The following is a 22,085-nucleotide window of genomic DNA, read 5'->3' as shown; positions in this document are numbered from 1 at the left end:
TACAATTACCCTATTTTGATTTGCATTTAATTCTTGAGGCAGTATTAGTGTTTAAAGATTTTGAAAGCTCCTCCTACCATGAATTGATGCAACTCAGAGTGCTGTTGAAACCCAAGCAGACACGACACTGAAAAACAAAATGTGTGTATCTATGTATGATGCATGCATGAGTGGAGGAGTGGCCTAATGATTGGGGCTGCGGGTTGCGGACCTGGGGATCCCAGTTTGATTCCCGCTGCTGCCTGATGGCCAGCAGCGGGCTGAGATCCTGGGGACCCAGATTCAATTCCCTCTGCAGCTCTGTGTGATCCTGGGCATCACTTAGCCCTCCATTGCCCCAGGTTGGTACAATATATAACTTAGAATAGATTGTGAGCCCATTAGAAATTACAGTATATCAAGTGCTATAAATAAATGTGTATATTTATAAAGGTCTCCAAGCGGGTGGGTAAGGGAGAAGTCTTCACAGCAGGCCTAGATAAAGTATCAGTAGCCTTGGAGCAGAATTCTTTGAAGGAGGGCTCTAGAAGAGGCAGCATGGGTGCTCACTTGCTCTCTAGAGAGGCCATTTGTTACTTAATACAGACATATAGGCCAATGTACTAAACTACTTGCTGATGACAGTTTACATGCACTGAAACAGACAAAAAAGTACAAAATAGGTAAAATTGCTTGTGTTTCACAATCTTCTGTTTTTGATGGATGTAAAATGTTCTCATTAGAGTTAGTAAACTGTCACATGTAGTCCACTGCATGTGGAAACTTACTAAATTCTGAGTTAATGAGTTGATGAACATGCAGGTCACTAATTCAGAAACCAACAACGCATAGCACACGAAGGCAACTTGGAGTGCTAGCTTTCACAAAATAAGTTTAGAGGTCATCTGAAATAAATTCACAAACTGTACAGTAAAAAGCTTTATACAGTCTGTTACTGGAGAATGTGGTCAAGATGACCAACACAGCAGGGTACACAAAAGGTTTGGATGAGTCCCTAAAGGAAAAGTCCATAAACATTATTAATCACGTAGATTTGGGAAACCCATTGTTTATCTCTTGAAATGAAATATTAGAAATTGGGTCTACTTTCTGCCAGGTATTTGAGACCTGGACTAGCCACTCTCGGTGACAGGATGCTGGGCTTGATAGACCTTGATGTGACTCAGAATGGCTCTTTTTATGGTCCTAAGATCTGGAAGGACCGGGGAACAGAAGGAATTTGTGGGGTTATTTTAAAAAAATGAGAAATGTGTAGGAATGCCACAAGGTTAATATGTTAAGAAATCAGTGCTTTTTTCCTAGCAAAAAAGGTACTGGTACTCAAATGCCAGTCCACCCTTCAGGGGTGGGGTGGACACTGAGGGACCCACCCCACAATTGCCAGGCCCTCTACAACCAGTCACAGAATCTATGACAAGGAAGAATTATTGTGTAGAGCCTAAGCTCTTTCATTAAAACCTGGGGACCATGGGTCAATTTTAGCAGACAATGGAAAAGTTGCTGGTACTCAGTACCCCCATGTACCCCTTCAAAAAAAAGCCCTGTAAAAAATACATTTCATGATTGGAACTGTGGCCCTTTTGAGATGCAGTACTTTTTGAGCTTTACTTTCCATCCACTCCAAAGGATGCCTGCTCTGTGGTGCAGCTGTTACTCACTAGGATCAATGACATGATCTATGAGTTAGAGAAAGCTGTGATTCTGCCTATTGACTCTTCAGATATCAGCAGTAGAAAACTCATGCTAACAGAGGTCACCACAGTCTGCAGCCAGGGTCAAGATTCTTGACCTCAGCTCGGCATGGGCTGAATTACTATATGTGAAAACACTTCTCCTAATTACAGGTACATTATGGACATATTATTTAGATTCAAAGTAGGAGTTAGGGCAACACACATGACCAATATTGTACGTAAGCTAAAAGAAATGTGCCATCTGCTATCCATGCATGTACACTGGAGCACTGTTCACCCCTAGAAATGTGGATGTGATAAGTAAGATTGGCTCAGAGTGGGGTGTATATATATGTCATGTTATCCACATCCCCTAATACACCACAACTCTCAGTGATTGCACAAAGCATGTCACCATGGTGCCAATGGAAATATTTACAAACATTTGCATCCAATTTTTTAAAATTACTTTCTGCCATAAATGTCAAATTGTAGTTCCAAAATACAGTACGTAGTTTGTGGAGGTTACTAATTAGCATATCAACCACTTGCCAGATCAGAGAACAAGTGACAAGCCAATAGAACAAAATGAGTTATTCCCCTGGTCCAAAGTACAATACAATGCTTTGATCACACACTTTCAGAAACAGAGAAAGAACGCAGGAGGACCACGGAGTGAGTATAAACCATGCAAGAACTGAGCTAATGTGCCTCTTAATCACTTTCAGATCTCCTCTGGATAACTGACAGCTCTATTCTAATCCCTGGTGTGGAGTGGTTTGACCCAAGAACAATAAAGCTCCAGCTAGTCTCTTTCCTTGTATTTTAGTTTAGCAGCACTGGGGTCTCTGGGGAGCCTCACTATGACATGAAGGCACCTTGGCTGAACTATAAAAGAGAGCCCTCACATCCCCCTCCCCCCACTCCACTCCACACGATGTCTTGAAGAGCAGATTACAGAGGAAACAGATGGAAGTCTTAAACATCTCTTGCTGTACGACATGCTGAATGAATGCTACATATACACTGATTCCCTCAACAAGATATTTTCACTTCATGACCCCTAGTTTAGGTTTTTTTTTTTCATTCACAGCTGTTTGACTGCTTTGTTGATAAGGCATGTGTCATTTTAGCAGATAGCAAAGGCCATCATGAAGCATGTGAGACATAAAATGACAGCAAGGCAAAATGTCTTCCAGAATTATCTAGTAGAAAGGCCAAAAGTTGCCACAGACATGCTGCTGTTAAACTAGATGTCTGAAGAAAAGAAACTACAAGTTGATAGAGAAACATGCTTTAAGGCACAGAAAGAAACAAAAGTATTGTGCATGGATGTGTATCTAGGTGCACTACAGTAAAATTCAAAAAATGTATTTATTGGGATTTATTAACCACCTTTATGAAGAGATTCACCAAAGGCAAAAATCACTGCGGGTAGTTTTAGCCTGTGGAGTTTGCAGCAATAATGAAATCAGATTATTCCAGGTTGTTGTACATCTACCGCACAAAACATTACTTGTAAAGATTGAGACCTGCTTTCTCTGCAAGAAACAGTTCCGGGCAAAGCAGCATGTGCGTTTCCAAGTAAACAGAAGTGTTTTTCTGATCTCTGCCCCTGGGATTGTGTTTTCAATCCATGGGCAAAAGTACCCATGTTAGCACCCCTGATTTCTGTGGATAAAATAGCATTTTTAGGTAGCAGCTCAGGGCCCGATATTCAGCTAGTGGTGATAAGTGTTTTGTTGACTGCCGATGGCACTGTACCTGGAAATTCAATGCCGGCCATATCAGGGCTCCAGCATTGAATTTCCAGGTATACGGAAATGGTGAAAAAACGTAGCTGGTCAAGTGTGATATTCGGCACTTAACAGGGCATTCTCAGCAGCACTAACTGGTTAAGTGCTGCTGAAAATGCCTGATTAGCCCTGGGCAGGTGGTTTAAATCATTTTGAATATTGGGTCCTCAGTTTCTAATGCTACAATGCCATAATGCCAGAGAAAAAAAAAGGGGGGGGGGGGGGGGAGAGCAACAAACCTGGAAAACATTAAGATGATTGCTTGTGATCCATTTTGCCCAGAAACACCAAAATGTCCTGAGGCAGGAGAGAATCAAAACAGTACAGTTCAAGGCCATGACAATGAAGTTCATGATAACATTTGTAACACAATGTTATAAAGTATTACTGATCGTATAGCACATTCTTTGGAGTGACCATCCACTGTAGCTGATACTGTAAAGGTGCTCATGGGCACACAGCTGGCACGATTGAGTTATGGGAATTGTCCTTGGTCCTGTATCCTGAATGAGATTTTTACATTTGATTTTGCACTCACTAACTGCACAATTTTTGGTCCTATTTTAGGGGGCGTCAGCAACACTATGATTTCACAGCAGATACACAGGCATAGTCCAGTGAAAGGATAAGGGATGGGAAAACAATCTGTGACAGTATTTCCAGTTTTCACTGTGAAAAACACTTTACTAGTTATTTTGAGACTGAGCCAATGAATTACTGGTCAGTGCTGATGACTTGCTTCGACTGTCGGTGAACAGCTATATCATAATCTTAGGCGCTGATTCTGTGAGATCTCAGAAGTTAATCATTAATGGATTTGGTAGAAAGATGGATGAATATTAAGTGCCTCTGGAAGTGATGGTTCAGTAAACAACATCCTTCTCTTTGAGCTAGACTTGAAACGGTGTCTCATCATGATATAAGAGGCCCCTGCACTGAGACATAAACCCGACAATGGATGACTTCATATATATTATGCAGATATTGAGAACCCCATGGCAATTTTCACAAGCATAACAACGATAACTGTGATGTCAGAGAAACATTTCAATACAGGATGAACACATAAGACAGTGCTGCTGATCCTGCAGCTAGTCAAGTTTTCAGGATATCCACAATGGTTATGCATGAGATAAACCTGCACATTCTGGATTTCCATTGTATGCAGTTTTCTCATGTATATTCATTATGCATATCCCCCCAAAATTGATTGGCTGTGGGGTCCCTATGCCAGCCTGAAATGTTAGAAGATTTTCTTTTGACCAGAATACCACTAACTTTATCCATCTTGGAGAAAACTGGATTCTTTGCCAGCTGGGGACACCTTTTATTGAACCAATGCAAGCTTTATCCAGAGATACTGTATACCTGAATATGTGATGGAAACAATGTTCTACACATGTGTGCGAAGACCTGAAATAAGGTGCAGTTAGGTAACACCAATAAAGCAGAGGGTGTCTTAACAGAGGGAAGTGAAAGTGGAAGTGATTTCACTATAGTCAAGAGGCTATTAAGTGAAAAATCTCTAAGGAGATGGGAGCCAGAACTACAAATTTGATCATAAGTACATAAGTAATGCCACACTGGGAAAAGACCAAGGGTCCATCGAGCCCAGCATCCTGTCCACGACAGCGGCCAATCCAGGCCAAGGGCACCTGGCATGCTTCCCAAACGTACAAACATTCTATAAATCAGGGAGTGGCTTGAGGAAGAAGAATAGGTCTTTGGAAAAACATGAAAGAAGCAGCTGACAAGTGGAAGGCAGCTGCCAGGTTTAGCCTGCAAACTACAGGCATGTGCTAATGATGCACAACGCAAGGGAGTCAGATGAAGGCCATGGTTACCCTTAGCTATCACTCCAGGTGAACACTGCTTTGCAAAAAAGCCTGAAAGACCATAGCTTCACTTCTGATTTAGAGATCAAAATATTAATAGGTAACTTCGAAACAATTCAGGAATATAAGACCTTTGATGTTAGAATGATGAAATATTTTGACACTCACCAGAAAGGACTTAAGGATTTGGGTTTCCTATCATATTGCAAATCATTTGTACTAATTTTAGGCGTGACCATTTGTGCAAATGCTTGTGCGTAACTTAAAGGAACACCCCTGATCCGCCTATGACTGCCCCATGACCCTCCCATTTCCACACCACCTATTTTGACTTGCACCTAAACTTACGCACATACATTTTAATTAATTCTAATTAGTGCCAATAATTGCTTGTTAACGAGCCAATTTTTGGTGCTAAGTAGCTTTTTATTCAATTAAATTACTCACATAAATTGGGCATGCACCCAAATTTGCATGCATAATTTTTAGCACTTTTTATAGAATTTCAGGGGTTTGTGCTGCCACTTGAAGCCACACTAGACATTTTTCCCTGCAGGCACTGAACGGACAGCTTCCTTGCCAGGGGGACCTCATAGATGCAATTTATATGTCCTATAGGGACAGACTATGCTGAAGTGGGCCTATGTAGGCTCTTTTGAGTGTTGTGGAGGGGCATAATTGAACAGGGTACCCAAGGTTTCATGAGTGTGCCCTCGCAGGACAGCCCCACGAAGGGGAAGAGAAACCCGTATTATTGAAACAAGATGGGTGTCCATCTTTCGTTTCAATAATACGGTTGGGAACACCCAACCTTAGAGCTGGTCGACCTAAATGTTGAGATGATCGTCCCTGGTTTTCGGCCATAATGGAAACCGAGGACGCCCATCTCAAAATCGACCAAATCCAAGCCCTTTGGTCGTGGGAGGAGCCAGAATTTATAGTGCACTGGTCCCGCTCATATGCCAGGACACCAACCGGGCACCCTAGGGGGCACTGCACTGGACTTCACAAATTCCTCCCAGGTACATAGCTCCCTTACCTTCGGTGCTGAGCCCCCCCAAAACCCACTACCCACAACTGTACACCACTACGATAGCCCTAAGGGGTGAAGGGGGGCACCTACATGTGGGTACAGTGGGTTTCGGGTAGGTTTTGCAGGGCTCACATTTACCACCACAAGTGTAGCAGGTGGTGGGGGGGATGGGCCTGGGTCCACCTGCCTGAAGTGCACTGCATCCACTAAAACTGCTACCGGGACCTGCATATTGCTGTCATGGAGCTGGGTATGACATTTGAGGCTGGCATAGAGGCTGGCAAAAAAAAAAATTAAGTTTTTTTTTTAGGGTGGGAGGGGGTTGCTGACCACTGGGGGAGTAAGGGGAGGTCATCCCCGATTCCCTCCGGTGGTCATCTGGTTAGTTCGGGCACCTTTTTGAGGCTTGGTCACAAGAAAAAAATGGACCAAGTCGGCCAAGTGCTTGTCAGGGACGCCCTTCTTTTTTCCATTATCAGTCAAGGATGCCCATGTGTTAGGCACACCCCAGTCCTGCCTTCGCTATGCTTCCAACATGCCCCCATGAACTTTGGTCTTCCCCGCGATGGTAAGCAGTTGAGGATGCCCAAAATCAGCTTTCGATTATGCCGATTTGGGCGACTCTGAGAGAAGGACGCTCATCTCCTGATTTGTGTTGGAAGATGGGCACCCTTCTCTTTCGAAAATAAGCCTGATAGACATCCTTTGTGAAATTGACTCTTAACGTTTCTCATGCTGTCAATCTTGGATACCACCATTGATCTCCTGTAAGTTTTTGAAGGCTTTTAGACATTTTGATCAAGGATGGAAATATGTTGATTTTACAATAGGCTTCTACATACAGTTCTGCATTTGTAAAATATGTCACAGGGTCTGGATGTTCTGGCAAAAATGTCTATATTCCCACTTCCACGATTTATCTAAAATGGTGCTTTTATATATTTTGATATGGTCATCTTTGGCTTATAACCAACCTGAAGAATATGGTCCTGCCTTTGAATGCTTGTCAAAATATGGATCAAGTTAGTTCAACAAAATAAGCCATCACTTTGTTTTCCTTTCTTTTGCTTTACTTTGTTTTGTTTCTGAGATTTAGAGAGTGGCAGGATTGGAAGCTGCCAGGAATCCGTGATGACTCTTATTAATAAAAGCATTAAAATGGTTTCAATTTTATCTGGAAACAGATGTAATCATTATTATTAGCATATGCATTATAGCATGAATGAGAAGGGCTTTTTAATTATTTAAAATTCACAGATGCACAGCTTATCTATAATGACAATTTGATGGAAGATTGCCTCGTGGTAAGACATTCCCAGTATGCTGCTTCTGCTGTTTGCTTTCAACTGATCTGGCAATTCGATACTAGAATATTGGCTTTAACCTTCAGAGAGGTTCATACTCAGTAGCAGTGCTTTTCAACTCCAAGCCTTCAGACTGCTAATGATTCTACTACTACTACTAGTCATTTCTATAGCGCTACTAGCCAAACTCTGAGGCTAAATGTATTTCATGAGTATTAACCATAGACAGTGTCAGGGGCGTAGCTATGGGGGCCATGGGGGCCTGGGGCCCCGCAAATTTTGTCTTGGCCCCTGGTTTGGCTGGCAGGGGTCCCCAACCCCCGCCAGACGAAGCCTTCTTCAGCGCCGGTCTCCGGCACAGCCGCGTTTGCTGCCCTGCTCTTCTTTCTTCTTCCTCCTCCTGTGCACTCTGACGCTCCTAGGAGGCGAGGTGAGGCGAGGCGTGGTGGCACTCAAAATGTGCCCCCAACCTCGGGCTCTGGCCCCCTCCCACCGTGAGGTCTGGCTATGCCCCTGAACATTGTGAAAATGGTGTCTTTACTCTTGCTATGTAATGTTATACTGTATCACTCTGGCAGTGCTACTTTAGCCCAAATAAATATAAGGCAAAGTCTTCCTTGGGAACAAAACAAAAAGCAACAAAAGACCTTCGGGAGCAGAACAATGGAAGATTCTTTATTAAGGGAACCGTGTTTTGGTGATTACTCACCTATATCAGGGGTCAAAAGAGTTAGCAGAATTCTTTATGAAGCAATTGAAGATCTGCCGCTAAAAGGATAAGGCATCTAATATCAAAATAAACGCTCAGTCCAGTGGACGCTGAAAACGCTGTCGGGGAAAACTGCAAACTCTTTTGACCCCTGATGTAGGCAAGTGTGTGTAAATTGGCTATGCATGCTGACTTGCGCACGCAACTTTAGTCGCCATTTAAAGAATTCGTGGGTTTGGGCTCAATTCAGTAAAGGGCACTAAGACACCAAAATTTGGCCGCTAAGCACCAATTCTATACTGGAATATAAGTACATAAGTAATGCCATACTGGGAAAAGACCAAGGGTCCATCGAGCCCAGCATACTGTCCACGACAGCGGCCAATCCAGGCCAAGGGCACCTGGCAAGCTTCCCAAATGTACAAACATTCTATACATGTTATTCCTGGAATTTTGGATTTTTCCAAGTCCGTTTAGTAGCGGTTTATGGACTTGTCCTTTAGGAAACCGTCCAACCCCTTTTTAAACTCTGCTAAGCTAACCGCCTTCACCACTTTCTCCGGCAACGAATTCCAGAGTTTAATTACACGTTGGGTGAAGAAAAATTTTCTCCGATTTGTTTTAAATTTACTACACTGTAGTTTCATCGCATGCCCCCTAGTCCTAGTATTTTTGGAAAGCATGAACAGACGCTTCACATCCACCTGTTCCACTCCACTCATTATTTTATATACCTCTATCATGTCTCCCCTCAGCCGTCTCTTCTCCAAGCTGTATAGCCCTAGCCTCCTTAGTCTTTCTTCATAGGGAAGTCGTCCCATCCCCGCTATCATTTTAGTCGCCCTTTGCTGCACCTTTTCCAATTCTACTATATCTTTCTTGAGATGCGGCGACCAGAATTGAACACAACACTCAAGGTGCGGTCGCACCATGGAGCGATACAACGGCATTATAACATCCTCACACCTGTTTTCCATACCTTTCCTAATAATACCCAACATTCTATTCGCTTTCTTAGCCGCAGCAGCACACTGAGCAGAAGGTTTCAGTGTGTTATCGACGACGACACCCAGATCCCTTTCTTGGTCCGTAACTCCTAACGTGGAACCTTGCATGACGTAGCTATAATTCGGGTTCTTTTTTCCCACATGCATCACCTTGCACTTGCTCACATTAAACATCATCTGCCATTTAGCCGCCCAGTCTCCCAGTCTCGTAAGGTCCTCTTGTAATTTTTCACAATCCTGTCGTGATTTAACGACTTTGAATAACTTTGTGTCATCAATTGACAGCAAAGGCTAAGACAGCAGACAGACAGCAGCTGTGTCTTGTTCATAGCATGGCAAGGTAGAAAGGGCAGAGTGAGGTGATGATGGTGATGGGGAAAGAAGGCCTAGGAAAAACCATATGCTTGCCAACAAAGATGGGATTTGAACCCATGCATGCAGAGCACAATGGATTAGCAGTCCATTGCCTTAACCACTCAGCCACCTTGTCCTGGATGTAGTTGCTGTTCTAGAATACTAGTGTAAATCCGCATTTTGGTGCCTAACTCTAGGTGTGAGCACTTACACTATGTCAGCGGCTGATGTAAATGTTCGTGCCCAATACTGATAGTTATGAGCATAACTAACAGTATTCTATAACTAATTGTTTGGCATGCCCCTGACCTGCCATCTTTTTCAATAATACGGTTCTGGCCAGATGTAGCGCCACCGCCAAAATAGATTGCCGGCGTTCTATTTCGCCGGCAATGTTCGATTATGCTCCTCCAAGTCTCATTAATCCATGCTTTTAAATATGCTCTGTAATTTTGTTCTTAATAATAGTCTCTACCATTTTGCCCGGCATTGACGTCAGACTCACCGGTCTATAATTTCCCGGATCTCCTCTGGAACCTTTAATAAAAATCGGCATTACATTGGCTACCCTCCAATCTTCCGGTACCACACTCGATTTTAAGGATAAATTACATATTACTAACAATAGCTCTGCAAGCTCAATTTTCAGTTCTATCAGTACTCTGGGATGAATACCATCCGGCCCAGGAGATTTGCTACTCTTCAATTTGTCAAATTGCCCAATTACAACCTCTAGGTTTATAGAGATTTCATTCAGTTTCTCCAACTCGTCAGCTTTGAATACTATTTCTGGCACTGGTATCTCTCCCAAATCCTCCAGGTTTACAGAGAATTAATTATGTTTCTCTGACTCGTCAGCTTCGAATAACATTTCCGGCACCAGTATCCCACCCAAATCTTCCTTGGTGAAGACTGAAGCAAAGAATTCATTTAATCTCTCCACTACGGCTTTGTCTTCCCTGATCGCCCCTTTTACTCCTCGGTCATCTAGCGGTGCAACCGATTCTTTTGCCGGCTTCCTGCTTTTAATATACCTAAAAAAATTTTACTATGTGTTTTTGCCTTCAACGCAATCTTTTTTTTCGAAGTCCCTCTTAGTCTTCCTATCAGCACTTTGCATTTGACTTGACATTCCTTATGCTGTTCCTTATTATTTTCAGTCGACTCCTTCTTCTATTTTCTGAAGAATTTTCTTTTAGCTCTAATAGCTTCCTTCACCTCACTTTTTATCCACGCCGGCTGTCGTTTGGTCTTCTGTCCTCCTTTTTTAATATGCAGAATATATTTTACCTGGGCTTCCAGAATGGTGTTTTTGAACAGCATTCACGCCTGATGTAAATTTTTGACCCTCGCAGTCACTCCTCTAAGTTTTTTTTCACACCATTCTTCTCATTTTATCATAGTCTTTTTTTTTAAAGTTAAACGCTAACGTATTTGATTTCCTATGTATACTTACTTCAAAGCTAATATCAAATCTGATCATATTATGATCACTGTTATCAAGCGGCCCCAGCACCATAACCATTTTTCCTTCTCTCGTCGGCTCCTATACCAGCTGCTCCATAAAACTGTCCTTGATTTCATCAAGGAATTTTACCTCCCTAGCGTGCCCCGATGTTACATTTACCCAGTCAATATTGGGGTAATTGAAATCACCCATTATTGTGTTGCCCAGTTTGTTACCGTCCCTAATTTCCTTTAACATTTCTGCATCCGTCTGTTCATCCTGGCGAGGCGGACAGTAGTACACTCCTATCACTATCCTTTTCCCCTTTACACATGGAATTTCAATCCACAGTGATTCCAAGAAGTGTTTTGTTTCCTGCAGAATTTTCAATCTATTTGATTCAAGGCTCTCGTTAATATACAATGCTACCCCTCCACCATTTCGATCCACCCTATCACTATGATATAATTTGTACCCCAGTATGACAGTGTCCCACTGGTTATCCTCCTTCCACCAGGTCTCAGAGATGCCTATTATATCTAATTTTTCATTTAGTGCAATATATTCTAACTCTCCCATCTTATTTCTTAGGCTTCTGGCATTCACATATAGACTTTTCAAAGTATGTTTGTTGTTACTATTTACAAGATGCTTATTACTTGATAGTATTAATTTGCAATCTTTTGTCTGATTTTTATTTTTATTTAAGGACACCTGATCTACTACGGTCTCTTTTGCAACCTCACTATCAGAATACCCTATCTTCCCTGTTTTGGTGATATCTTTGAAAGATACCTTATCCTGAACCATGTCCTTTTGAGAGCCTGTCGGCCTTCCCCCCTGTTTCTAGTTTTAAAACTGCTCTATCTCCTTTTTAAACGCCGATGCCAGCAGCCTGGTCCCACCCTGGTTAAGGTAGAGCCCATCTTTTCGGAATAGGCTCCTCCTTCCCCAGAATGTAGTTCCTAACAAATCTAAAACCCTCCTTCCTGCACCATCGTCTCATGCACTCATTGAGACTCCGGAGCTCTGCCTGTCTCTTGGGCCCTGCGCATGGAATGGGTAGCATTTCAGAAAATGCTACCCTAGAGGATCTGGATTTGAGCTTTCTACCTAAGAGCCTAAATTTGGCTTCCAGAATCTCTCTCCCACATTTTCCTATGTCATTGGTACCCACATATACCAAGACAGCTGGCTCATCCCCAGCACTATCTAAAATCCTATCTAGGTGATGCGTGAGATCCTGCAGTGCCTGCTAGATTCTATCTGTTAATGCTGTGGTACAAAGTTTTTAAAACTAAGTGGAAAAGAGTATGGAAAAGTGGAAAAGACTGTGGTGTAGCAAAAGGGAAATCCCCGTATTTTTCATTTTGAATTGGGTTAGACCCCTTTGCTGGTGCAACAGTAATTTCCAGCTTTGCTTGTTGGCAGAGTCTTGGAATCAGGAGCGATGCTTGGGGAGGAAGTCCCCATGTCCTGCGTCTTAGATACGACTAAGTTCCAAAGTACGTGAGATTCCACCCTGACCCATAAGTGGAGATGCACTACTGAGGCAAGGGCCAATGTCAGATGCCAAAGTAGCTGCCAGACAACGACTCTTAGCTGGAGCTACAGCAAGCCGTATCCTACCAAGGAGCTGGCTGAGCTTGGTGCCATTGAAGGGGTGAGCGAGTGAGTTGGAAAATCATGAAGGACTAGGCTTAAGTCCTCAGTTTGGATCTGGAGTTGACAGCTGAATAAGGGGTAAGAAGAGACCTGACACAATTACATTAGAGATGGTTTCAGATGCTATAGGTCAACTTGAAGATTCAGGACTGAGTTGAGAACCCCTGGACTAATCTAATATATCACTGAAGCAAGTTTGTTAGCTTTGCAGTGTATTGACTTTTTACCATTGTGACTGTGGAACTTGTACCAGAAGACTTACATTGTCTTAACAACACCCTGATCCCTAATGCAGGTATTTGCCAAAATATGGGCAGTGGCGGGTCCTTGAATAAAGTTGCTTCCTCCATATCCTGGCTCTGCCTCGTTATTTCACTTGTCGTCCTCTACATTATTATTGCTCCACGTTTTTCTGTGTTGCTGTTTTTCTCTGATCTGCTTACCCTGTACTATCTAAAGCCACTCTAATTGTTTCTTTTGCCTTGGAACCAGGTAAAAACTGGATCCCAAGACTGTATTTTTATTATAAAGATTTAATTTTTCTGAGTCAGAAGGTGATTATATTTCCTGACCTCTGCAGAGCCACTCAGCTTAGGCAGAAAGCGTTTTTTGGTGTTAAACCACAACTTGTAGCCCTCGGAGGGTTGTTTTTCCTGCAGATTCCATACAAATGTCTTGTAAAGTTTTACTCACAGACTTGTTTTTCTGGAACCTGACCAATTTGAGAATGTTCTTGAGGCACGGAAAACTCCTACTCTTAAGATCTCACTTAAAAAATGTAATAACTGGCATTTAATTACAGGTTCCTTTATTTTATTTCCTTGCAGCAGTTATAAAAAATTTCTTGTTTTCTTTATTTCATTAGTAATTTTATTGTCGGTATATTTCTTATAATATTATTTTTTCTTGTTTAAACTTTGAACATATTTTTGTTTTTCATTTCTAAGAAATATTTTTAAGCTTCAAGATTTTCTGATATAAAAATTATATGTGTGTGTATATATGTATCTATCTCTCTATATCTATACTATAAATAAATAAATAAAAAAATATATATATATACACATAAAGATAGGACTGACTTTTATGCAGTCCTATTTATATGGTTAGCTTAAATGGTTAAGTGCTGAATATTTATTTATTTATTTAGATATCTAGCCTAAGTAAAACACATAACATATAAATAATAATAGTTTCTTAGCCATGAAATTACCCTGTGTATGAGATATAATTCAAGTAAACAGTACAGTTTTAATAGCTTTCCTAAACTCCAGTAAATCATCAAGAAATCTACAAGAAAGAGGCAATTTGTTCCAAAGAGGAACTACAGAATAAGAGTAAGCACGAGAGCGCGCTCAATCAAGGTAACAAGATATAGCTGCACTTAAACAGCCAAGTGCCGACTCTGCCCCGGGAAAGCTCCCACAATAACTGGTTTTCAGTTTGGCACGAACCAGTTATTTTCAGTGACATTATCCGGTTAGGTGCTGTTGAAAATTAGCAGTTAGTCCTGAACAGGCGATTTAACAGGCCAGGAGCCGTTTCTGGCCTGTTAAATCATGGCTATCAAGCCCTAAGTTTATAGAATAGGAGCGTAAATTCTTTACACGTGTAACTACAAATCTGTGCCAACTAGTGCTTGTTGATACTGCTTGATACTTAATACCAATTTAGCATCAATTAGCTAATTTAGGTTTTTTTTTACAAAGCGTTGGTAAGCCCAATGCAGGCTTACCGAAATCTAAATCGGGACTACCACCGGCCCAATGTGGCCACTGGCAGAAGCTCTGCCCTGAGCATGTGCCATTTCTGAGAGAAAAAGAAAACCCTGGAAATGGCTTGCGCGGCAGTAACCCGGCAGTAATCAGTTACTGCCGGGTTACCATGGGAGCCCTTATCGCCACTTGAATGGGTGGTGGAAAGAGCTCCCCGCCATACGGCAACAGAGTAAGAGTTCTTTTACCGCATAGTCATGTTTGTCTGGGGGCTTTTTACCTGCTGTGGTAAAATGGGAAAAACGCAGAGCCCTTTTTCCTGCAGCTTGGTAAAAGGACCCCTTAGTTACCTACTGTATGTAAATGACCCCTTCATACCTCATATTTAGTGCCCTTTATAGAATGTGGGGCTTAACATCCAAATTAGTACCCATTAACTGCTATCGCACTTACTGTGGTGGGTCTGCAGTTTGTGTGCTATTTCACGTGTTAAGGGGCCCTTTTACTAAGTTCTGGTAAAAGGGGTCCCTGGGCTAGTGGCAGCGGCCATTTTTGCTGTGCGCTGAAGCCCTTTTAATAGCAGTGAGTAAAAAGGCTGAAAAAAGAAATGACCATACAGTAAGATTGCACTTACTGCATGGCCATGTGGGGGGGCAGATAACTTATGGGCACCCATTTAAATGGCAGGAAGGGTTTTTGAGCTAATCTGGCAGTAATTGGCCAGCACTTTATATTTTTTAAAATATTTCCGCTAGTGCCAGAAATGCCGGCACCCATGGTCAGCCGGTGGTAGTTCCAGATTGCCGTGCGGTAAGCCTGTACTGTGTACTAACTGTCCCTTGTACAGTTAGAGCGGCTTCATTTAGCGTCTCTTCAACAGGAGATGCTAACTGCAATCATGTTAATTGCATCTAGGTTCTACGCACTAATGCAAATGTTTATGTGTTAATTCCAGAGGACATGCTGGGCATGACCCCAACCATTAGACCACAACCTTTGCACCTAATGCATGCCGAATTTTGCTGTTATGGCATATTAAGTGCAAAAACTTTAATACACTAGACTCCTGTAATGCATGCTAAATCAATTTAATGTGTGTTGACCTATCAATTAACACACATTATGAAGACTGGCACGGCTACATTTTTAAGGCACTTTGAAACATTTTTATTAAAACAAATATGTGAAAGGAACAAAAAAAAAAACCACACACAACAATCAGGGACAAAAGCCAAGGAACCGAAAACAGACCGAACATTTTTGCCCAGTGCACATCCCTACCTAGCATGAAACAATTAGACGTTTGTCTCATAAGCATTTTAGTGATAATTGATCTTCAAATTTGTCAGACAGGAAAACTATAGACAAAACTAGAGAGGTTGCAGTACAGTCAGTATACAGCCTTGTTTTGAAAGAAATTCCAAATAGCAGCAAGCATTATGAGAATTAAACATTTAAAAACAATAAACAAAACTAAGGACTTATTTCTCAATTACTCTTTGCTCTAGGATGAAGCACCCAATATATATCTTGCATTTACAGTAAACAGAGGGAACATTTTTTGATTTTACTCAGAAAACATACCTTGGCTGACCTGGTGATGGCCCCAATTTCCGAATAGAGGTCTGTGCTCTCTGGGAATTTTTCCGCCACCATGGTGCACACGTGGTGCAGGAGGGACTGCTTATGCACTGTGTCCTTTACTTCTGGAACCTTCTCGAGGTAGCTCAACTCAAAAGCTTTGGCCTAGTTAATAAAAAATAAATATATGTACATGCATATACCTACAACACAACAAGCATTAACAAAACCAAGTAAGGACCATTTCTTTCCATTCACATTACTGAAGCACAATCCTTACCTCTGAGTCAAACGTGGATACCTCTTTTAGCTATAAAGACCATGCTAAGAAGACGATGAGAAATGAGCTGGTCATTCTACTGAAAATTCAGTCATCTAGGGAGTCGCTTACTATCAGTTAACATGCCTTATTTACTACAGGGCTCATTTTAGGTCTTAGTATGTGCTGTTACTAATTGACCCACTTAGAGAAACAGGACTAAAGAATGCTAGGACAAATTAACAAACGGCTCCTTTTACAAAGATATGCTAGTGATTCTGGCTTGACAAATGTGATGAAGCCCATTCAGTTCCTATGGGCTTCATCACATTTGCCATGTGGGAATCACTAGAGTGACTTTGTAAAAGGAGCCCTAAATAAAAGTTTGTTTTGTTTTTTCATGTGGAGGAAAAGCCGCCCACATCAAGCATGTTTGGTTTGTTACACAAAAACTCCTGGTTTCCTCAATGAATATATTACATGGGGATTGATATTTGAAAAGACTTAAAGAGCAGGACAGTCCTATCCACTTGGTAGACTAGGTGGATGTCTAGGGCGGCAGAATTTCAGGGGGGAAGTGGCATCGTGGCTCTGGCACATGCAAAAGCCTTCCGACGTTCCTTCTCGCTGCCAGGCCTGCTGTTGCTGCCCTCCCAGAGTGCTATGCAAATTTTGTAAGCATAGACCTATGCTGAAGCAGGGCCATAGTAAAGATGCACAAGGTGCAAGAAAAGCCGGGGTGCCAAACTTGCTCCCTGTCTATTGGCTTCCCTTGCCGGCGTGATGCAAGTGGGTGAGTGGGAGCAATCTTGGGGCATGATGCACAGACCCGCGTTTTCCGGTTTGCAATGCTCCTGCGCTGAAGTGCCATTTTATCCCACTTTATGCACATCCGAGGCAGACGTCCTACCAGAGGGAAGCAAGAAAAAGCAGCACTTCAGCACAGGTCTATGGTTACAGAGACCATGCAGCGCCGATGCTTCTTTAATCAGAGAGGAGGTTGGGGCAGCAGCAGACCCGGTAGTGACAAGGGAAGTACAGGCTGATGCTGGACACAGGGTGGGGGGAGGAAAAGAGAAGCTGGCCAACTGGGGCAGGGGAGTGGCTTTAAAGGGAAAGGGCTGATGCTCGGCTGTGTGGGGCTGAATCCTTGCTGAGTTAAAAAGAACAACAATGGACCTTTGGTCTCACTACAGTAAGCCCTTGAGGATTAAATTTAGAGCTTGAACGGATGTCAATTATATAACCAGTGGCCTTTTATTGGTTGACTTTGCTCAGGTGATTGAGCCTTACCTGCTTTAAAAGGATGCGGCTGAGATCCAAGATGGCTGCCGTACCTATGAACACCGAGGAGCTGTTCTCCTAGTAAAGAAAAAATAATGCCGAAAAGACGGGGGAAAACGGCAGCTCGAGCTTCGCTGCCGCTTCCCCCCTTACCTCTTGGCCCGATGGACCAATATTTCAGACCCTCGGGACAGAATATTCAGATCGGGAGCGGTCCTGAGAGTATCGCTGGCGTTTTGGAGGTATCGGCGAACTCCGGGCCAAATGTCTCGCTGAGCCCCGACCAGAGGACTCCGCCCCCACAACCGCGGTTTACCAGCTCTCCCTCAGGAGGATCAACGGGGCCTCCGCCTTTGAGCGGAAGGGTAACCCCAATGAAAGAAGCTCCTGAACAGCGCGAGGAAGAGCCAGAGGGTCAGTTTACAACTCCCGAGATGACCATTGCAGGGACCCAGGCTGTGGGACGAGGAGGAGAAGAATTCAAGGGTTCTCAAGATCCACTTCTGCCATTTTCCCTCAAAATTCCGGAGAAACCTTCTGAGGTAACGTTAGATGCCTTATGGGATTTGATGGCACAGGCCGTTACGACCTTTGCTGGTCAATCTAAAGTTTTATCTGAGAAAGTGGTTCTTTTAGAACAGAAGATAGTTAAAAATGAATCTGATATTAAAGGTATAAAAGATAATGAAGAAAAGATGAATAAAACGCTTCTAGAGACTGAGAAAGTACAGCAGACTATGGTGAAAGATGTTGTAAATCTGAGGAGGAAGATGGAACTTTATGATAACTTTATGAGGTATAATAATATCAGATTTATAAATTTCCCCATGGTCAAAATGGTGAAACCTTTAGATATGCTCAAAAGATATCTACTGGAAGTGTTACAAATTCCTCAAGAAACTTTACCACCTTTCAATCAAGCATACTATGTGCCACAAAAAGATCTTCAGCAAGAACAAAATGCCCCATTGGATGTTTCTATTTTATTAGAGACTTCTGAAACTGACCAAGCTAGGCCAGCGACTTTGATTGCTACCCTAGCACTATCATCAGATAAAGCTTGGCTATTTAGATTGTTCTTTAGAAATAAAGACAAATTATTTCTTGGACTTAAAATTAATTTGTTCCCAGATGTTTCAAAGGAAACTCAAAAGAGAAGAAAACAATTTCTTTTATTAAAATCAGCAGTTCTTCAATTGGGAGCCGTATTTTATTTGCGGTTTCCATGTAAATGTGTGATTCGATATAATTTGATGAAGTATGTATTTACAGAACCCTTACAATTAACATCCTTCTTAGCCTCTAAGAATACAATAGGAGTGAAATAAGAAGTTTTCTTTCTCTGTTAGTTCTAGGTATTATTTGACTTTGTTAAATTATTTTCCTCTAGTCACCTCCATGTATTATATCTTGGATTCTCTTGCTGGTGGACTTGAGTAATATATTTCATATTATTATTACTTTTTGTTTTTATTTTTTATGTTTTTGTAAGTACAGATATCCTGAAATATTTACTTTCCTCTTCAAGGTTGTATATCTTGATATATTTTGTAAAATGAATAAATAAATAAATAATAAAAGGATGCGGCTGTGCTTGGAAATTCCTTGATAATTGCTCTGAAGATTTGTTTTTGATTTAAACCAGTGGTTTCCAAATTGTGCGCTGCGGCACCCTGGTGCGCCACAGCGTACTCTCAGGGGTGCTGCGGCACATTGCTCCCTACTTTCCCCTCCTGCAGGTCTGGCATCTGACGCTTTCTGCTTCTTCCCCTGCCACCACTGCAGTGCTTGCAGCTTACTTTTTCGGGCTATCCATGATTCACACAGACACTGCAGGGACTTCCCTCTGCCACGTCCGGCCCTTGCAACAGGAAGTTGCATCAGAGAGGGCCGGATGCGGCAGACTGGGAAGGCCTCGGATTGCCTGTGTGAATTGCAGATGGCCCGAAAATGTAAGCTGCAAGCACTGCAGTGGCAGCGGGGGGAGGAGAAGGAAGCAGCAGCAATCCTGGGCCTACAGGAAGGAAGGTATCGTGCAATGCTGGATGTAAGGAAGGCAGAGGTGTGCTGGTGTGAGAGGAGGGGGCTGCAGGGAAAGGAAGACCCATATGGGGGGGTACGGAGACCCACGTGACTGGGGAGGGTGCGGAGACCTATGTGACAGGTGGAGGGGGTGCCACGGAGACCCATATGGCCAGGGGGTTGCCACGGAGACCCATGTAGCTGGGGGTGTGTGCCGCAATGCGAACAGAAAAAGTTTGGGAATCCCTGATTTAAACAATTGCTTGATATTATGCAACTCCTTGACTTTTTAAGTAAATGTTTTTCAAGAATTTTTAGGAGACCAGGCAAGCAAAACATAGCTATGTTGACAAAGAGTTCTCCTGAGCATAACAAAGTTCTATTTTTACAATATTTTCTAATAATCCATAGCTAAAGCTATTGAAGATTTTGTATATAAAATTAAAATAGACTGATGAAGATTTCTGAAGAATATTGGTTCCCAAATCATTTTTTTATATAAGAAAAGCCATCGTCCCTGAATTCTCTGTTAAAATTTTAAAATATATATATATTGAGTTAGATACATACATTTTATCAAACAATTGTGGTACAAGTCAATTATAATAATTAGGACTCTAATTTTATAGTTGACTATGGAGGGAGTGGACGGTATTTGCCTACTGTGTCCTTGGGCCAGCCCTGTTAAGAAGTCAGCACCAATGTCAACTCCATAAGTCTGTTTTGTTTTTTTGCTTTTTTTTAAAACATTTGTCCCATTCTACACATAATTTTATACCTTGACTGTGCTCTCATGGGTTGTATGTATAGACTCGGAAGCTGGGTTTGGGGCAAGCTAGGGTTGGGCAGTAAAGTTACATGTAGAGCAGTGACATTTAGTTGCTGTGTATATAAATTCTATACCTAACTTAAATCACCAAAAAACAAATCCAACTTATATAGAGAGGCAGCCAGATGGTTGCCGCTTAAACGTATATTCAGCAGCTCCATTACAGTATCTAGTGTCTGAAACTTCTGAATATGAAGCCAGTTATAGAATGGTCCCCTATTTATTTACCAGCACATTTTATGAAATATACATATACATCACAACTCCACTCTTCTTCTACCCAAACGACATCCCCAGGAATGCCTTTTTGGGATGTGAATTTGATTGAAATGACATGGGAAATGTAAACATTTCCTATCTTGTTTCACGTCATTTTTAACCTGAAACAACAGGATCCCCCTCCCCAAAATTTAGTGTTTTTCCAGTGTTGATTACAGTGCACATTATGGCGCAGTGCAAACCACCCCCACCCCCACCCCCGATCAAACTTAATCTGCAAATCCCCTGATCACAACCTAACCTCCAAGTGCATCACCTGACTCAACCTGTTCCCCTCAGAGCTCCCTAGAAACAACACTAGGAAATATATCACCTTCCACCTCCAATGATAAGTTTCAACATCACCTCTCCCCTCACACCCCAGGGTTCAGCTCCCCACCTCCCCTCATGAAGAAGGCAGTTGATGCCCCCTAGGCCTCCCCAATCCTCCCTCCAGCACTTACCAGAAGTATCACTGCTGATAAAGTGTTGGGGCTTGAACAATCCCATGTTACTCCCAGCCTAATTGAAGCCCAGGTTCAAAATTGTGACTCTAACCCCTAGTGGAAGTCTCATGGTACTAGTGCTAGGAGCCAGAGCAGCAATTTGAAATCTGGGTGGGAACAGGGGTGGGTGCTAAGGGGAATCATTCCTGCCCCACTATTATACCACCAACGGTACCCTCAGTAAGTACCAGGCAGGGGGGGGGGAATCATAGGGTGGGAGGTGGACATACTGCCTCTTTAGTGTTGGGGGCATAGGAAACGAGGGTGATGCTGGGTGGGAGAAGGGGATGGATCTCATCCTTGGGAGCAATCAAAGGATGTTAATGCTGGTGTGTTTGGATATTGACCAGGAGGGGTGTGAGTCGTCATGGGAGGGTTGGGAGTGTGATCAAGAAGGGTGCAGGATGTCATTGGGGGACCAGGTCCTGATCAGAGGGGTTGCTTTTGTGATGGGGGAGTGATTGGGATGGTTCATGGCAAGTAGTGTTAATTTTGGTTTGGAGAGTGATCACAAGCACATCTTAATTAATTAGAAAAAATTTGAAAACAAAATGGAAAACAACAACATGACACAGGAAACTAAACAAAACCTTTTGTTGCCTGATGCCTATGTGTGTTGTGCATATGAATCTGAAAATATTTTCAGCAGATGCACTTACATACACATCTGTAGCTGCACAATTCTACAAAAATAAAGCCTTTTTCTATGTGCAAAGCAGGCTTTACTTGTGCAACAACTTTTATAAAATTAATTCATAAATCATTGTTTATGTGCATACACAGCTTTGAAAACTGTTCCCAAAATGGA

General features: G+C 42.3%; 1 protein-coding gene and 1 non-coding gene across 5 annotated transcripts in view; both read right to left on the bottom strand.

Annotated features, from left to right (window-relative positions):
* Positions 1 to 22,085, bottom strand: part of FHOD3 (formin homology 2 domain containing 3) — a 942,952-nt gene that overhangs the window by 58,122 nt on the left and 862,745 nt on the right. For all 4 annotated transcript variants that reach the window (XM_030204545.1, XM_030204553.1, XM_030204563.1 and 1 more), the window contains one exon: positions 16,123 to 16,284. In XM_030204545.1, the coding sequence (XP_030060405.1) occupies positions 16,123 to 16,284 (162 nt within the window). The remainder of the gene's footprint in view (positions 1 to 16,122; positions 16,285 to 22,085) is intronic.
* On the bottom strand, positions 9,766 to 9,847 carry TRNAS-GCU. Its single transcript has one exon. It is a non-coding gene; the product is annotated as a tRNA-Ser (tRNA).

The sequence above is a fragment of the Microcaecilia unicolor genome, chromosome 1, assembly GCF_901765095.1.
Source record: "Microcaecilia unicolor chromosome 1, aMicUni1.1, whole genome shotgun sequence".
Lineage (NCBI taxonomy): Eukaryota > Metazoa > Chordata > Amphibia > Gymnophiona > Siphonopidae > Microcaecilia > Microcaecilia unicolor.
The sequence above is the reverse complement of the archived record's forward strand: the minus strand, read 5'-3'. Positions and strand labels throughout refer to the sequence as shown.